The sequence below is a fragment of the Poromitra crassiceps genome (genome assembly GCF_964638095.1).
Source record: "Poromitra crassiceps genome assembly, chromosome: 27".
In the NCBI taxonomy this organism is placed as follows: Eukaryota; Metazoa; Chordata; class Actinopteri; order Beryciformes; family Melamphaidae; genus Poromitra; species Poromitra crassiceps.
Genome location: NC_139650.1, coordinates 2,887,421 through 2,901,577, shown reverse-complemented (window position 1 = coordinate 2,901,577; position 14,157 = coordinate 2,887,421). Strand labels below are relative to the sequence as shown.

Sequence of the window (14,157 nt, the reverse complement as noted above, 5' to 3'; positions counted from 1 at the left end):
GTGTAAACCTCTGAACAGAGTGAGTAACACTGTAGCCTAGCTACTACACACAATGTTGAGTGGCCTAGTTAGGCTACTAGGGAACTATGAAGAACGAATGAGGAACTAACTATTATAGTTAATGGTCAGTTCATGAGTATAGCTAATCAATCATTACAGTAGGCTAGTTATTCATTGGTTTATTATTAGTTATGTGAGAAATGAGTTCATTAGTGGAACTGACGGTAACACTTTCTATGATGGTCATGTCTATGCATTATGAGCACATTCATAAGAAATTATAATGCATACAATTCTATCAATGTTTATAATCATGCATGGCAACTTATAACAAGGTTTATTAAGTAGGATAGTATTATAAAGTGGTGGACATAATGTATTATAATAAACATCAATAATAGGCTATGTTATAGCACGACTTTGTGAGCTTTAAGTGACAGTTATGATGACTTGTGACTTATGAGCAGTATTTGCTGGCTGCAAGTAAAGTGTAAAAGAAAAAAGATTATTCTTTCAAAGACTGTTGTCACTTTGGCATGGAGGTATAAAGCCTTATGAATGCCGATTGCTGAACTTATTATAATACTTTATACACATTGTTCAAAGTTGCCAATGCATTATTATAAACATCTATAGTTTTATAAAGCCTTATAAATGCATTATTATAAACATCTATAGTTTTATAAAGCCTTATAAATGCATTATGTCTTATAAATGTGTTCATAATAGGCCTACATTACAGGCATGCCCTTCATAGAAAGTGTTACCCATTAGCTACTTAATTGAGTGAGGGGAACTAATGAGTAGCTAATCATTAGTTCATTGAATTAATTTAAAAATGTGTTAATTAGTGGAACTGACCATTGCAGGAGAATAGTTATTGGTTCTTGAGTAACTCCTACTCAGTGGCATAGAGTAGACAAACATTAGATAGTTAATTGAGAAATGAGTGAGGGGGAACTAATTTATAGTTAATGGTCAGTTATTGTCCTGTCAGTATCACTATCACTATCATTATTGCTCTCACATTCATTCGCAGACCTTTTTTCCCCTTCAGTTGGGAGTGTTGAGTTTTTTTGTTTTTTGTTTCTGTTACCGCAGCATTACCTGGTCACAGCTGGTCTCAAGATGCCCAGACTGTTGGCAGGGTTGGTGGGTGCTGGGCTGGCCTCAAACAGGCCCAGCCACCTCACACAGGCTAAAACCTGAAGACAACATATAAGAGTTTGAATAAATGCTTGACTTAGTATACCATGAGCAGGACTTCAATCCTCACCAGAAAACCGCTTTTTATCCAACATCCAAAATTTAAGAGGCACCTCGTCTACAGTATTTTATCAGGACGATTAATGTTGTAATAAGAAATAGCCCAGTTGATAACCCGCTAAACTGTCTGGTAAGCAAAATTACCAACCATAACCAAAATGTGCATTTGTTGCTATAGTATAGTGTCAATTCCCGGATGCCCCCCCCCCAACCACCACCACCACTGCCCACATTTCCCCATATGTTCAAGTTTTTGTGAGAAATTCTTATGTCCAAATAACTATCCATGAATCAGAGACCGAGTTGCCATGGAAGCTCAAACTGAGCGAATCTGCCTCCGTCTACATCGCAGCTGCACACACGGCAAATTCTTTACTGTGCACCAACTTACCACACTGGCAAGTAACCAAATAACAAGAGGAGCTTAAAATGTAGTGCACTAGTTTGCATGTACCACCCATGTGCTAGAATGTTATACATTGACTGACTTGACGAAGCAATACAACTACGAGTCAGCTGTATCTAGTGTAGGCTATGTGTAATCGTGGTGACAGCATCAGCATCAGCATCCTCATCATCATCATCAACACTTCTTGGAAAGAAAGGAACAGAAAAAGGAGGAGACACATGGACACAGGCACATCCTTTTTTGGGTGAAGTTCTTTTTGGGTGAATTTTAAAGCTAAACCCCAAAAGCTGACGGTGACCTTTTGATTCTGATATCTGATAACTATCTCACACACACACAGCAGAAATATAAGCAGCAGTAGATGATCTAAGCATGAATAACATCCGGTCCAACAAATAATTTACAAATATTTATAAAAGCAGAGCTTTGAAGTCGGTGGATGTTCGTCATTGTCTTTGCTGACGTTTCTGTCCTATCCCAAGACTCGGTGAGTAGTCCAAAGCAGAGATCGGTGTACTCATACCAGCGTCATGAATTTTGTATCCGTGTAATAACAAAACAAATCACTTGGAACATGTTTTCTTTATCTGTTCAACGCACTTCTGCTTATTAAAAATGTAGTCATTTATGAGTCAGAGCAGAGACAGAGCAAAAGGAAGGATGCACAGATTTATAACAGTTTCCCGGCAGCTCCCTCCCCTTGAGATATGAAATAAATAAACCTTAACCTTGCACAGAAACTAGTGCAACATAGTGTCATACAGTGAACGTCTCTATTTCTGTCTTTTGCAATGCACGAGTACATCATAGTCCCAATTCACAGCATTTCATCAGGCAGTTGCATGCTTTATATGGACTTTGATACTGTACATAGGATTTTTAGGTCCAGTCACAGACTAACAATGTGGGAAAAACAATTGATGATTCTGATTTCTTTCAGTCAGCCTGTGAAGTATTTTATTGTGATTACTGCAGTCTGCAGATTATATATTTGTCTACATTGCTTTTTGTTTTATTTTGGATATTTCCTATGAGTTTTTTTCCATCCTGTCTTACACTCTCTCTCATGACTGCTAACATCCACCTTCATTTCCTGTCTCCCTCCCTCCTGTTGACTTCCCTAACAGCTTGTAAACCTCCTTACTTGCCAGGAAGAGCAGAAGAAGCTACCAAGCTTTCATTACCTTCATTTCTAAAAAGTAAGAAAAAAGGGTGACCAGATATTGCAGCCAAATATACCTATTTTTGCTGGAAAACTGCTGCACACTGTTTGGGTGAATCTGACCTCATCCCATTTTCTAAGGCTCCATTCATGACTGTACCTGCAGCAAAAGGCACAGGATACAGTAGGAGAAAATAACACAAGTGAACGTAAATAAAAACCTGTAGAAACAATTAGGCCACATAATTAATATATATGGATGCAAGATACATGTAACCAGAGGTCACATGCATGAGCAAGTAATATGACAGTAATTAAAACCACAATTATGCATTTGGTACCAGAGCCATGACAATATAGTTTGACAGATGAATTTGGATATACCGTCTGTCTATAGAAGAAAAATGTAATGTTTAGTACCACGATGTAACTGAACTGACTTTTTTTTTTTTTTACTGGATAAATCGGTTCCAGTTGAAAATTGATTTCTATATATTCTTTGGCATGGAAAAATGGCCAAAAATATTGTGTTATTCATTAAATGAGACCAAGATGTTTCAAAAGAACATCTACAGCAAATCATTGAATCCAGAGATATTTTTGACAGCTTAGGAAGGTGAAACTGAAATTCAGCAGAACCGACTTCAGTTTTCTCTTTTTGACTGTGACTGGGCCTGTGCACCAGCGTACTGCACCGGTTTTGCCGAAAAGTTTCCATGAAGAAGAGTCAAGTCTGACCTGATGATTAGTAGGTTAACTGGCAATAGAGTCATAATCATAGTCAGTGTATTATTAACAGAGTGGAAAAACTGAGTCAAGACCAACATGCACTCAAAGCAAAGCTTAAGAATTCATATTTTAAAGAATATGCCATAAATAACATGTATAAATGCATGTCATTTATCTATTTATGGCATATGCCTTAAACTATTTTTTCTGTACACACAAAACGTTTAATGCATGCTGTGTCTTCAGGGTGGTGTCTCTTAGCTCAGGGATTATAGTGTAGAGAAAGCTGTTGAAGCTGACCAACACTTCCGTTCTGGTTCAAAGCAACAACTGAATAATTTAAGCAATTTATTCTCTGAACAAAACAACAATGCAACATCCTATTTCTAAACAATGTCGTTGTTAGTGGATTAGCTTGCTATTGATCAGCAGAATGAGTGCATCAAGTATGAGAGCTTTTTATTGATCAACTTCAACAGCCAACCTACACGCCTCAACCTTTATTGAATTCATATCAATGTGACTTGAATGATTTAATGTGAACGAGTGAGCATATCAATGACTTCAGTTCAAATGTTGTATTTCTGAACATTAATGCAATTGTCTGTTCAGTCAGTGTTCAGTAAAGTTCTAAAACAGGTAAATATTCTGCTTTCCACAACAGCATTAATATAATAGCAATAAGCTGCATCAGCTGCGTCAGCTGCATCTGACTTAATTGTGTCAAATTCTTGCAAAATAAAAATAAAAATCGCTTTTTACATTTATCTTAGTTACAGAGCTACAGTAATTTATAAGCAGAGCACATAAACAAGTTTCATATAAACAAATAATATTCTCAATCCTAGTCGATAGTGGCCTCAGGTTCTGGTTGTCCTCTCTATGGAAAAGTATCCATGTTTAATTAAACAAAACAAACCCTCCAACTGTAATGTATATGAATGAGCTCATCAAATCTATCAAATAGATTAAAAGTTATTATTAAAAGTCCTTATAAGAAATCATTATAAAATAGCGTTCCTTTTGGAAAATTCCTGTGCCCTATATTCCTGATGAAATATAATGGCTTGAATACACCTCTCAAAATGCCATTATATTTCAGAAATTTCATGACATAATTTATAAAAATATATATATATACTTTTGTGAGACATCATTAAACAATTGATCACTTATTATAAGTGCTATAAATGAATGACCAATAGACAGACTGGCAAATAATGTTTGGGTCTGAGCTCAAGCAGTTATTGACCTGCTTCCACTCACCTGGTTGCTTCATCTTGGTTGTTTTGCTGAGATAGTTTCACAGACAACATGAGTGTATCAATATTATAAGGCTGTGTATGTATTTGTCAGACGAGACAAAAAACAACAAAAACAACAACAATAAAAAATAATAAATCCAACTAATTACTTATTCCTTCTCAAAATACTGTGTGTTGTATTCCTTCAAAAAGTCTTGGCTGTCATAGACCGTTGCATCGTTGATTTCTCTACTGTTGACAAATCGTGATATTGTGTGTCACTTTGGATAAAAGCATACCTGCCAACGACGTAATGTAAATGTCATGATGCATCTAAATGTGCTGTCTTTGCTCTTTGCATTAAAAAGGGTCTTTTTCTCTTCAGCGTCACATAAGGGCTTTGAGTCTATTCCTCCTCCTCTTCTTCATCCTCTTTGATCTTAACCTTCACCCTGTGCCAAGCGTTGCTCAGCACACCCCGCAGGTTCCAGATGGGCGCGACCGAGTCGGGCTGCATGTTGTAGCTGCTGTCCACCGCCTTGCAGACGATCTCCAGCTCTGGAGCCTCGGGAGGCAGGGGGGCCGTGAGCTCCCACAGCTTCCAGGCCCAGGCCCGTCCCGGCGGGGGCGAGGGGGCGGCGGGCGCTTGTCCCTTCTCGCCGCTCTTCAGCTCGGCCACCTGCCACGTCCGTCCTCCGTCCAGAGAGACGTCCACGCGCACCACCTCCCGCCCGCCGCCGCTCCAGGCGTAGCCCTTCACCGTCACCTCGCCGGCGCTGCGATCCACCGCCGCGCCGTCCGCCGGCTGGGTGATGGCCGACTGGACGGGCAGCTCCTGGATGGCCGGGGCAGACTTGAAGTCCACCGTGTCCCAGTCCGTGCCGGGGGAGAAGCCCTTGTAATCGTTCTGCTGCCAGTGGCTGCTGCTCTCCTCGGCGCTGACTACGATCTTGCCCAGCCACTTCACGTTGCGCGCGCCCACCGTCCCCGGCACCACGACTCGGACGGGGTAGCCGTGGTCGGCGGGGAGATCCTCGCCGTTCATCTCGTAAGCCAGCAGCACGTCGCCTTCCTCGCTCACCGCCTTGTTCAACGGGATGGACGCCCCGTAGGTGGTCCCCGTCGCGTCCCTGTCCAGCCCTTCGAACTGCACGTGGCGAGCCGAGCGGGCCGCGTCGGGCCCGTAGCCGGCCGCCAGCAGCACGTCCCTCAGCCGCGCGCCGCTCCAGGTGGCGTTACTGATCGCGGCGATGCCCCAGTTGAGGCCTTTCACCTGCTTGATCTGATTCATCTCCGAGCGCCGGTTACCTGCACACTGCAGCGTGGCGGTGACCGTGTGCTTGGGGAAGCGTGTCTTCAAGTCTTCTAAAGAGAGCGTCAGCGCCCCTCCAGGCAGCCCTTCCACCTGCAGCTGATATGAGGCCGGGTCCACGTGCGGCACTGGCAAGTGGTTCCTTTTGAAGAAGATGGCGGAGGGGGTGATGTAGCTGTCGGAGAGGAGTTCAGGGGGCGGCTCGGCGTTGAAGGGCTTGAGGTTGTTGATGCGCAGCACGGGGTGGCGCTCGGGGTCGGACGAGTAGGGGTCAGATGTTTTGATGGCCCGCTGCTTCTTCTGGTCCTCGGCACTCAGCTCGCCAACCTTGTGTTAACCACAAACACACAATACAAATTCACTGGGTCATATGGGACAAACACAAAGCCACAAACCACCACGCATTTTCAGATAGCCCACAGACTTTTCAGATAGCCCAGAGACTTTTCTCTCATCCCTCAAATGGCCAAAAATGTAATCAGATGCATATGTCTTGCTGCACATACCAATGCAAACTTCCTACTGTGTAAGCAAGCACATAATGCTCTTCAACTTCCTACTCTGTAAGCAAGGTCTTCTTTTCTCTCACTGCCTGCTGTCAGTTATGTTGTGTTGCTGGCAGGGACGTGAAGCTGCTGAACAAAATCTTCAACCTAACATGCCTCTCCCTCGCCACTTGAGGGAGTGCCAGTATTCAATCTACCGTTGATGGTTCTTCTTAATTCACTAACTTCCCTTTTTCTTCCATCCAGTTTTGAAAACAGCACTCATGTCATATCTATCTTTGGTGACCAAAATGAAGAAAGGAGAATATCACTGACATGCTTGTTCTGGATGATGGGATAAAATTCCTGCTGATCTGAGGTAAAACTAGCTAATCATCAGACACCAGATAATGACTTCACAATCTCTATACTACAGGCATGCTAGAAATGAGGACGTGAAGTGTGCAATATTTCTACTATCATTTCAAAATACGTTATGGCAAACATTGTTTGGTGGATACAGATTTGGATGTATTAAATAGATGCTTAGTGTTGTCAGAATCTTGCGCTTTAGTGTTCGTTAGTCTGTCCGATTCTCATTTCCGCAGTGTGTTGGATCAGAATCAGCTTTATTGGCCAAGTATGTAGACATACAAGGAATTTGACTCCGGTATACGGTGCTCTCAATGTACTTACAAGGGAAAAAGAAAAGGTATGTATAGAAGCTCAAACAACAAACAAGGACAGTGATCAAAGGTGCATAAAGCAAATCAACTGATATTTACATATTTACATTATATACAATAAGTGTGATGTAGAGTGACCGTGTCCTGCTGTGATGAAACTTGTACTGTCTGTGTGAATGACAGGAAATCAGCCGGCACGCGACAGCTTTTCTTCATTTTCTAGTTCATTCAAAGAAATCCATAATTTTTTTGGGGGGTGTGTCAGTGACATACACATAAAAAAAAAAAGTTTCTTAGTAAAAACGCTTCTGGAAAAAAATCGTAACTTTTCAATCTGACACAAACAAGTCTCTTTTTGCGTTACCCAGCAGCACTGATAACCAACAGTTAGCCCACCTTGTATTCTGCGAGGATGTCCAGCACATGCTCCTGGCTGTGGACAGCGTACAGCGCCCAGAACGGTTCCAGGGCCCCGCCTGCCGCCAGCAGGATTTTATCCCCACCAGGGTGCATGGCCACAAACTGCGTAATGTCGTAGACGCTGCCCTTGTAGGTGACCCACACGCCATCTTCCAGCGAGCGGTGCTTGGTGACTTCTTCCTGGCTGAAGATGGGAACAGAGGAGACCTTGCCTACGGTGGCCGCCTGCTCAGCCTGCACAGGAGGGAGGAGAGGTCCAATCGACTTGGTGGTCAATCAAAAAGGCATTTATGAGACATTTCAACGAGGAACCAGTATTCCAGCAGTTTACACCCAAAAAGTCAATCCATCTTCTTCCCAGAAGAGAAAATGATTATCCCCTGAATGTAAATATTGCATAATTGTAAATGGTAATTCTGATTATTTTATGATCATAATTATAATTATGAGTCTATATAATATATATAATAATTTATGCGTCTCAATTCTGCTTTTTGTATACTGAATCAACATTTGATCTACTTCTAACGGTTAACACCGGTGTGATATTAAATGAATTAATTTATGAGAAACTAAGCTCTAGAACAATGGCCATTTGTCAAAATATATGTCATGGCATATTACACGTCCCTAGCTTTTTTGAAATGGCATTTTATTTCAAGAACCGGGGGGGGGGGGGGGGGGGGGGAGAAAAGGTCCGTCTACTTTTCATTATTAGAATTATAGTTGTGAGTGAACTAATGCAAATCAAACACTAGAATGACAGGATTGTCATGAATGATGATCTAACCTTGCTGTGGTGGAGGCCGTAAGCCAACACAGCCCCCGTTCCTGCCAGCAGCCCGGCCAGCACATGTTTCCAGGTGGGACTGTGGGCACGCTGGTACGATTCCCGGGATCTCCGGTCCTCACTGCTGCTGCTGCTGGTCCAGAGACGAACTGCACACGGCGCCACTCGCAGCTGCCTACGTTTGAAAAATGGAAATTGAACTGGACAGCAAATAAGGGCTGGAGTGAAACTGTGCAAAGAGCAGATAAACAAGGGTGTGATCTGCACATAAAAGATACAATAAAGAAAATCGTAAAAAAAAGTTCAGTCTGTCCTTACAAAGACCATCGACTGCATAACCATTATTTATTCAAGATGAAAATCTAAGTAATGAGTGGCCTCTACCGAACACAATTCTACTACATAAGTATTGACACCCTTGGAAAACTCATATACATACACTCGAGTCAACCATGTAGTAAAAATACCAGAGTAAATTATCTGTCAGAGGTCAGAAAATCCTGTAACAGATTCAACGTCTGCCACTGAAACAACTTCTACAAGTCATATTACAAGTCTCAGGCTCTATATGGGTCATACTTCTACAAGTCATATTACAAGTCTCAGGCTCTATATGGGTCATACTTCTACAAGTCATATTACAAGTCTCAGGCTCTATATGGGTCATACTTCCAGAAGTTATACTGACTTTAAGTTCAATTTGTATCCAAACAAAAGTCCAATCCAAAAAGGAACCAAACTAACTAGAGCACATTTTAGAATAAACTAAAGGTGCCCACACATTGGGAATAGGCCTCAACATGTTTGTGAACAACTTGTCTCTGAATAAAATAATGTTCTGAGCAAACCATATAGTCTGCTCTGCTGTCTGTGGCGTTTATAGTTTGACTTACAACGCGTCATTCACTGGTTAATGCATAATCTGTGGCCAGTCAGCTGGTCATTCACTTTTAGGGCCAGGAAAATAAACCCTTCCAACTAGATTGTTTTCCCCAATTCCTTCTGTTCGCTGCAGGTTGCCACTTACACTCTTCCTTCATTATCTCTGCCTAATAGCGCTAAGCTTTCTCACTGCTTTACATCTTCTTGATAGCATATCTACAAAACGGTGTTGGCACAAAGTGTATTACAGAAGCTCCCAGATAAGGAAGCAAATGGTTGTCTTTCCTCCGGCGAGCTAATGATCAACCTGAACAGTGAAACTGAAGTGGGGGGGAACGGCCTGTGAATCAGAGCATGACTGCCTGACTGTGTTCAATTGACATGGTCTTCTGTCACAGTACATCTGAACGCCACACTAACCTTTACTAAATTGAGACCTTTGGCTAGGTGCGGCTCAGACTGGAGTAAATTCATCTCCTTGTATGGCAGTGATAGGACAAAGCAGAAGTCAGGTATATAAAACGTTTAGACTTATAAACTTATAAAGTTGTAAAAAAAAAAAAAACTCAAAAGAAAGTAAGCTGTCCGAAAATGCTTTTTATGACCCCATTTTGTTACCATACCTTTGAGTCTTGAGAGGGCCAACTCTAGTCAGGCTTTGGCAGTGTTTGAGAAGCAGCATTGCATTGATGATCTGGGAAGAAATAAAAGTGAAAAAGAAAATCATCTGACTGTGATATAAGATAAGATAAGATATGATAAGTTAAGATAAGATAGCACTTTATTGAACCCATTCTGCAAATTCAGAATAGCACCAGTACACAAAAAAACAGCTTAGATTTCTATTTGAACAATTGGCATGCCTCCCATCGATTTGATTTGATATGACACAATGGTCTTCTTGATGGAAGAAGATCCCGCACATTGTGTATGTATTCACATGTGTAGGACACATTGTGTATGTATTCACATGTGTAGGACACATTGTGTATCTATTCATGTGTAGGACACATTGTGTATGTATTCACATGTGTATGTATTCACATGTGTAGGACACATTGTGTATGTATTCACATGTGTAGGACACATTGTGTATGTATTCACATGTGTAGGACAATCAGTCTCTTGTGGGAGTGTCTCTCAATAATTGACAGTAAGCATTTGTCACCTTGAAGAGACTCTATCTGGAGCCAGAGATATATCTGGGTCCAGATAGAGTCCAGATATATCTGGGCCCAGATAGAGTCCAGATATATCTGGGTCCAGATAGAGTCCAGATGTATCTGGGTCCAGATAGAGTCCAGAGACCCAGATAGGGTCTCTTCAAGGTGACAAATGCTTACTTACTGGGGAGTGAGTAGTTTCAGCAACAATTCTACCAAAGCTAGCACCCGGGACTCACGAGGACTCTGATTCAATCACTCACATTGACAAAGGTTTTCTTTTGCCAAACAATCCATGGGTCAACTTAACCCTGGGTTGTCCATGATCCAGAGTGGGGAATGGGGAGTTTATCAGTGTTTGTCTAGAACACCAGCCCACGTGTAAAGAGGTCACTGGGTTTCAGCGTCCGTTTCCTAAACCTATGCCTGTTATTAAAGCCTCCAGTAACTTCATGTTAGTACACACCGAGTGAAACCTGGGATAGCTAGTAAAAACTAACTGCAGTCATATTTTAGCAGCATGACGTGTTCCCCATCACAAGATACAGCTCTTTCAGCACAAGTCAAACTTACCATTATCTGTTACTTTTCTCACGTCACTGTCAACACATGTTCCTGTTAGAAGGACCAGTTGGATGTTTAAATCCCACCTACTCCTACTCATCTGACCAACCAGCAGTTACTATACTCAAAACAAGCCAACCAGCGCAAGGGGTGTGAAGTGAACAGAGAGAGGGGCGGGTCGCTTCAGTGCAGAGAATGGTAGCTTCTGTTGACTCTTTCCTGACCACTGAAATAGTATATAATATATAAATAGTTTGTCTTTTAATGGTACTCCAAACACTTCAAGTTTATCGGGTGTACAATTAAATAACCAGGGAAAGTTCGGTGCAGAAAGATTATAATCTAGTGGACAAATCTTGATAGACAGGGTTTTGTTTTCTTCCATAAACAATGTATTGTAATGGTGACAGTAGAGAAATTAAGTTATGAGTGTAAATAAAACTCCGGCCTGAAGTAAAGGCATGGACAAAAGTGTCTTCCAAGCCCAGTAGAACATCTTTGGGCATAACAGGAGCCTTGATCACTTGTCAAAGCTAACCGCTACATCAGTCCTCATGTTATTTAAATCTGTGATGTAAGATATTCTCGTAAGGTTAAAAACACCATAACAGTATGTTCCAGCTTCACGGCTAAATTGAATGGAAGTACATGCTTTTCTAGTAAGTAAGAACAGCAGAAAATAAATCTGAAATATGTCAGCTGCAAAATGCTGTGTATGACTGTTGAATGGGAGATGATTAGATGACAGCTTTGACAATCAACTTCTCATAAAACTACAGATAACGTGGAGAAACTCACTTTTATTGACCATGGTATTTACACCAGTTTTAAGTCGTTTTTAGAAAAACTCACTGAGGGTATGCTAATTAATATACTACCACAGTTAAATCGATGTGATGAGACTCATTTCTCCTCCACAAACCTTTTAGTGCCACTTTGTAATACAGTGTCTGCTTCATCAAGTTACAATTGAGGCTTTTAAAAACCGTTTAAATGCCAGTTAGAATGAAATGTGAGACCAATGATGGCCCAACTGGAACGAATACAATTGTACCTTTCAGAAGAAGACATGTTTTTTACACAAGTCAGCCAGTGAGCAGATTTCTCAGTTAGGAAACAGTGCAACAACCCACATTTGTAACACTTGAATTTAGAGTTAATGTTTTGAGTTAATATAAGCATTTATATGTTTTACAGAATATGTATGTACATTGAATTAGTATTGGATAGCCATAGAGCTCACTCACTTTCAAAACCACTGGTCAAAACGCTAGCTAACTTTATTACAAAAAGCAAGTGACACTATTTATTTTTGTCTGTTGTTCAACATCTGACTGTAACGTGGCAGCATTGAGTTACAACATGCAATTAATGGACAGTGTGTGTGTGTGTGTGTAGCCAGGCTATATTGCAGGCATACATTTCAGTTTTATGACATGTCGTGAAGCTGAAAGTAGTAATGTGGCTTGAGCTAAAGCTGACAGCAGCCAGCTAACATGGTTAGCCTGACCATCTGCGGAGAGTCGATGGTTTGTTTCCAATAGGCCGGCTGATTTTCCGTTCAGAGACTGTATGAACATAACGCTACATCGGTTTAACGTTGGGTTCTGTTTCTGCAGCCAAATGAAAGCAAACTCGCTACTCACTTCTAACTTGTGTCCCACGCTTGATTATACAGAGATGCTCTTCACGTATCTTCTTCACACAGTGACGCAGCTTGTAATGTGTTGACTGACCACATGGATGAAGAGGCCTTCAGGGCAACTGGTAAAGAGCCGAGGATGCTGTTTGTTGACCAGAATTTCTTGCCACTGCTGCTTCCTTTACCTCGGCCCACCAGTTCAACCGGAGTTTATCCAAAGAACTTGCATCGATAAGATCTGCATAATGACAGCACGACATTTCTTAGCAACGCCTAACAAGCAACGCCTTCCCTACACTGCCTCTGATTGGCCGTCATCAAGGCTGTCATGCTTCTGCGCTGTTGTCCCATTGGCTCAAGGTGTTTTCAGGCCAGAATGGCGGCAGCGCGGATGTAAAAAAAATACGTATCTTAATTGCCTTCTACTCTTTGGTTTAACTTCACCGAGTCTTCCGGTCAGTTTTAAAAGACAGATGGACAAACTGTAGTTACAGTTGGAGCTTTTACACCCCCCCCCCCACCCCAAATATAAAAAGTTGATTTCACAAACGTTTATTTATACATATTGATTATTATTTAAAAAAAAATATATAATTTCTATTTGTTTGCTAATCTCACAGTAATCCCCTCAAAACTGTTAATATAAAAGCTTGTATTTTCTTATGCAACTGTCATTTTGTGGCTGTTGTTGGGTGCTGCTTGAGAGAGTGAGAGAGAGAGAAATAGGCTCATTTCCAGACTTGTTATCTTACCCTGTAACTACAACATTATTTTATTAGTACCCAATAATAGTTACACTGTAATTAGCGGGCTGTAAAATAAAGGGTTTAGGGTTACCATCTTTCTGTCTTTGTAATGACAATTTATGATCTCCTTATGACTTGCTCTGATAAGACAAATTCAGATAACAAGGCAAGTGGATGCTGATCTACAGTAGATAATTATTAATAATTGGGAAGCCCATTCGGGAAGCCTAATCTTTGTTAATACATCAGTGTGGGTCTTGAGATGGTTGGAGAGTCTAAACAAAACATAACCCGCTATACAGTTTGCACAACAATTGCGTATAGCCTTGTAGACTTCAAATGCCTTTATGAACCTTGACAACCCAAAGTCTCCCATTTTGTTACTTTTTATATGAGGGTCTTTATCAGACTTTTTCCAAGTACATTTCTGTCTATGCAATTGACCACAGCAGTGATTTTGTGTCTAAAAGGCAAGGTAAACACAGGTGCAACCAAAACATTGAGGGTTTCCAACTCCCAATCCATTTAGGTGTGTCTGATTGTTGTTGCACCGGTTTACCATGCCTTTTAGACACAATATGACTGCTGTGAAAAAGGCCCAATGCTGTAGGTGTTTAGATTAACCACTGTCCTCAAACCTTGCAAGCCAGGCCTTGA

General features: G+C 41.3%; 1 protein-coding gene across 1 annotated transcript; it reads right to left on the bottom strand.

The window, feature by feature from the left end:
- Positions 1-4,021: 4,021 nt before the first annotated feature.
- suox (sulfite oxidase) lies at positions 4,022-12,859 on the bottom strand. The gene is made up of 5 exons (XM_083661701.1): positions 12,759-12,859; positions 10,009-10,079; positions 8,504-8,678; positions 7,690-7,947; positions 4,022-6,449 (listed from the first exon to the last, which is right to left on the bottom strand). Exons 2-5 carry the CDS (start codon positions 10,065-10,067, stop codon positions 5,217-5,219), a joined length of 1,725 nt encoding a protein of 574 aa, XP_083517827.1. The 5' UTR covers positions 10,068-10,079; positions 12,759-12,859; the 3' UTR covers positions 4,022-5,216.
- Between the last annotated feature and the right edge of the window lie 1,298 nt (positions 12,860-14,157).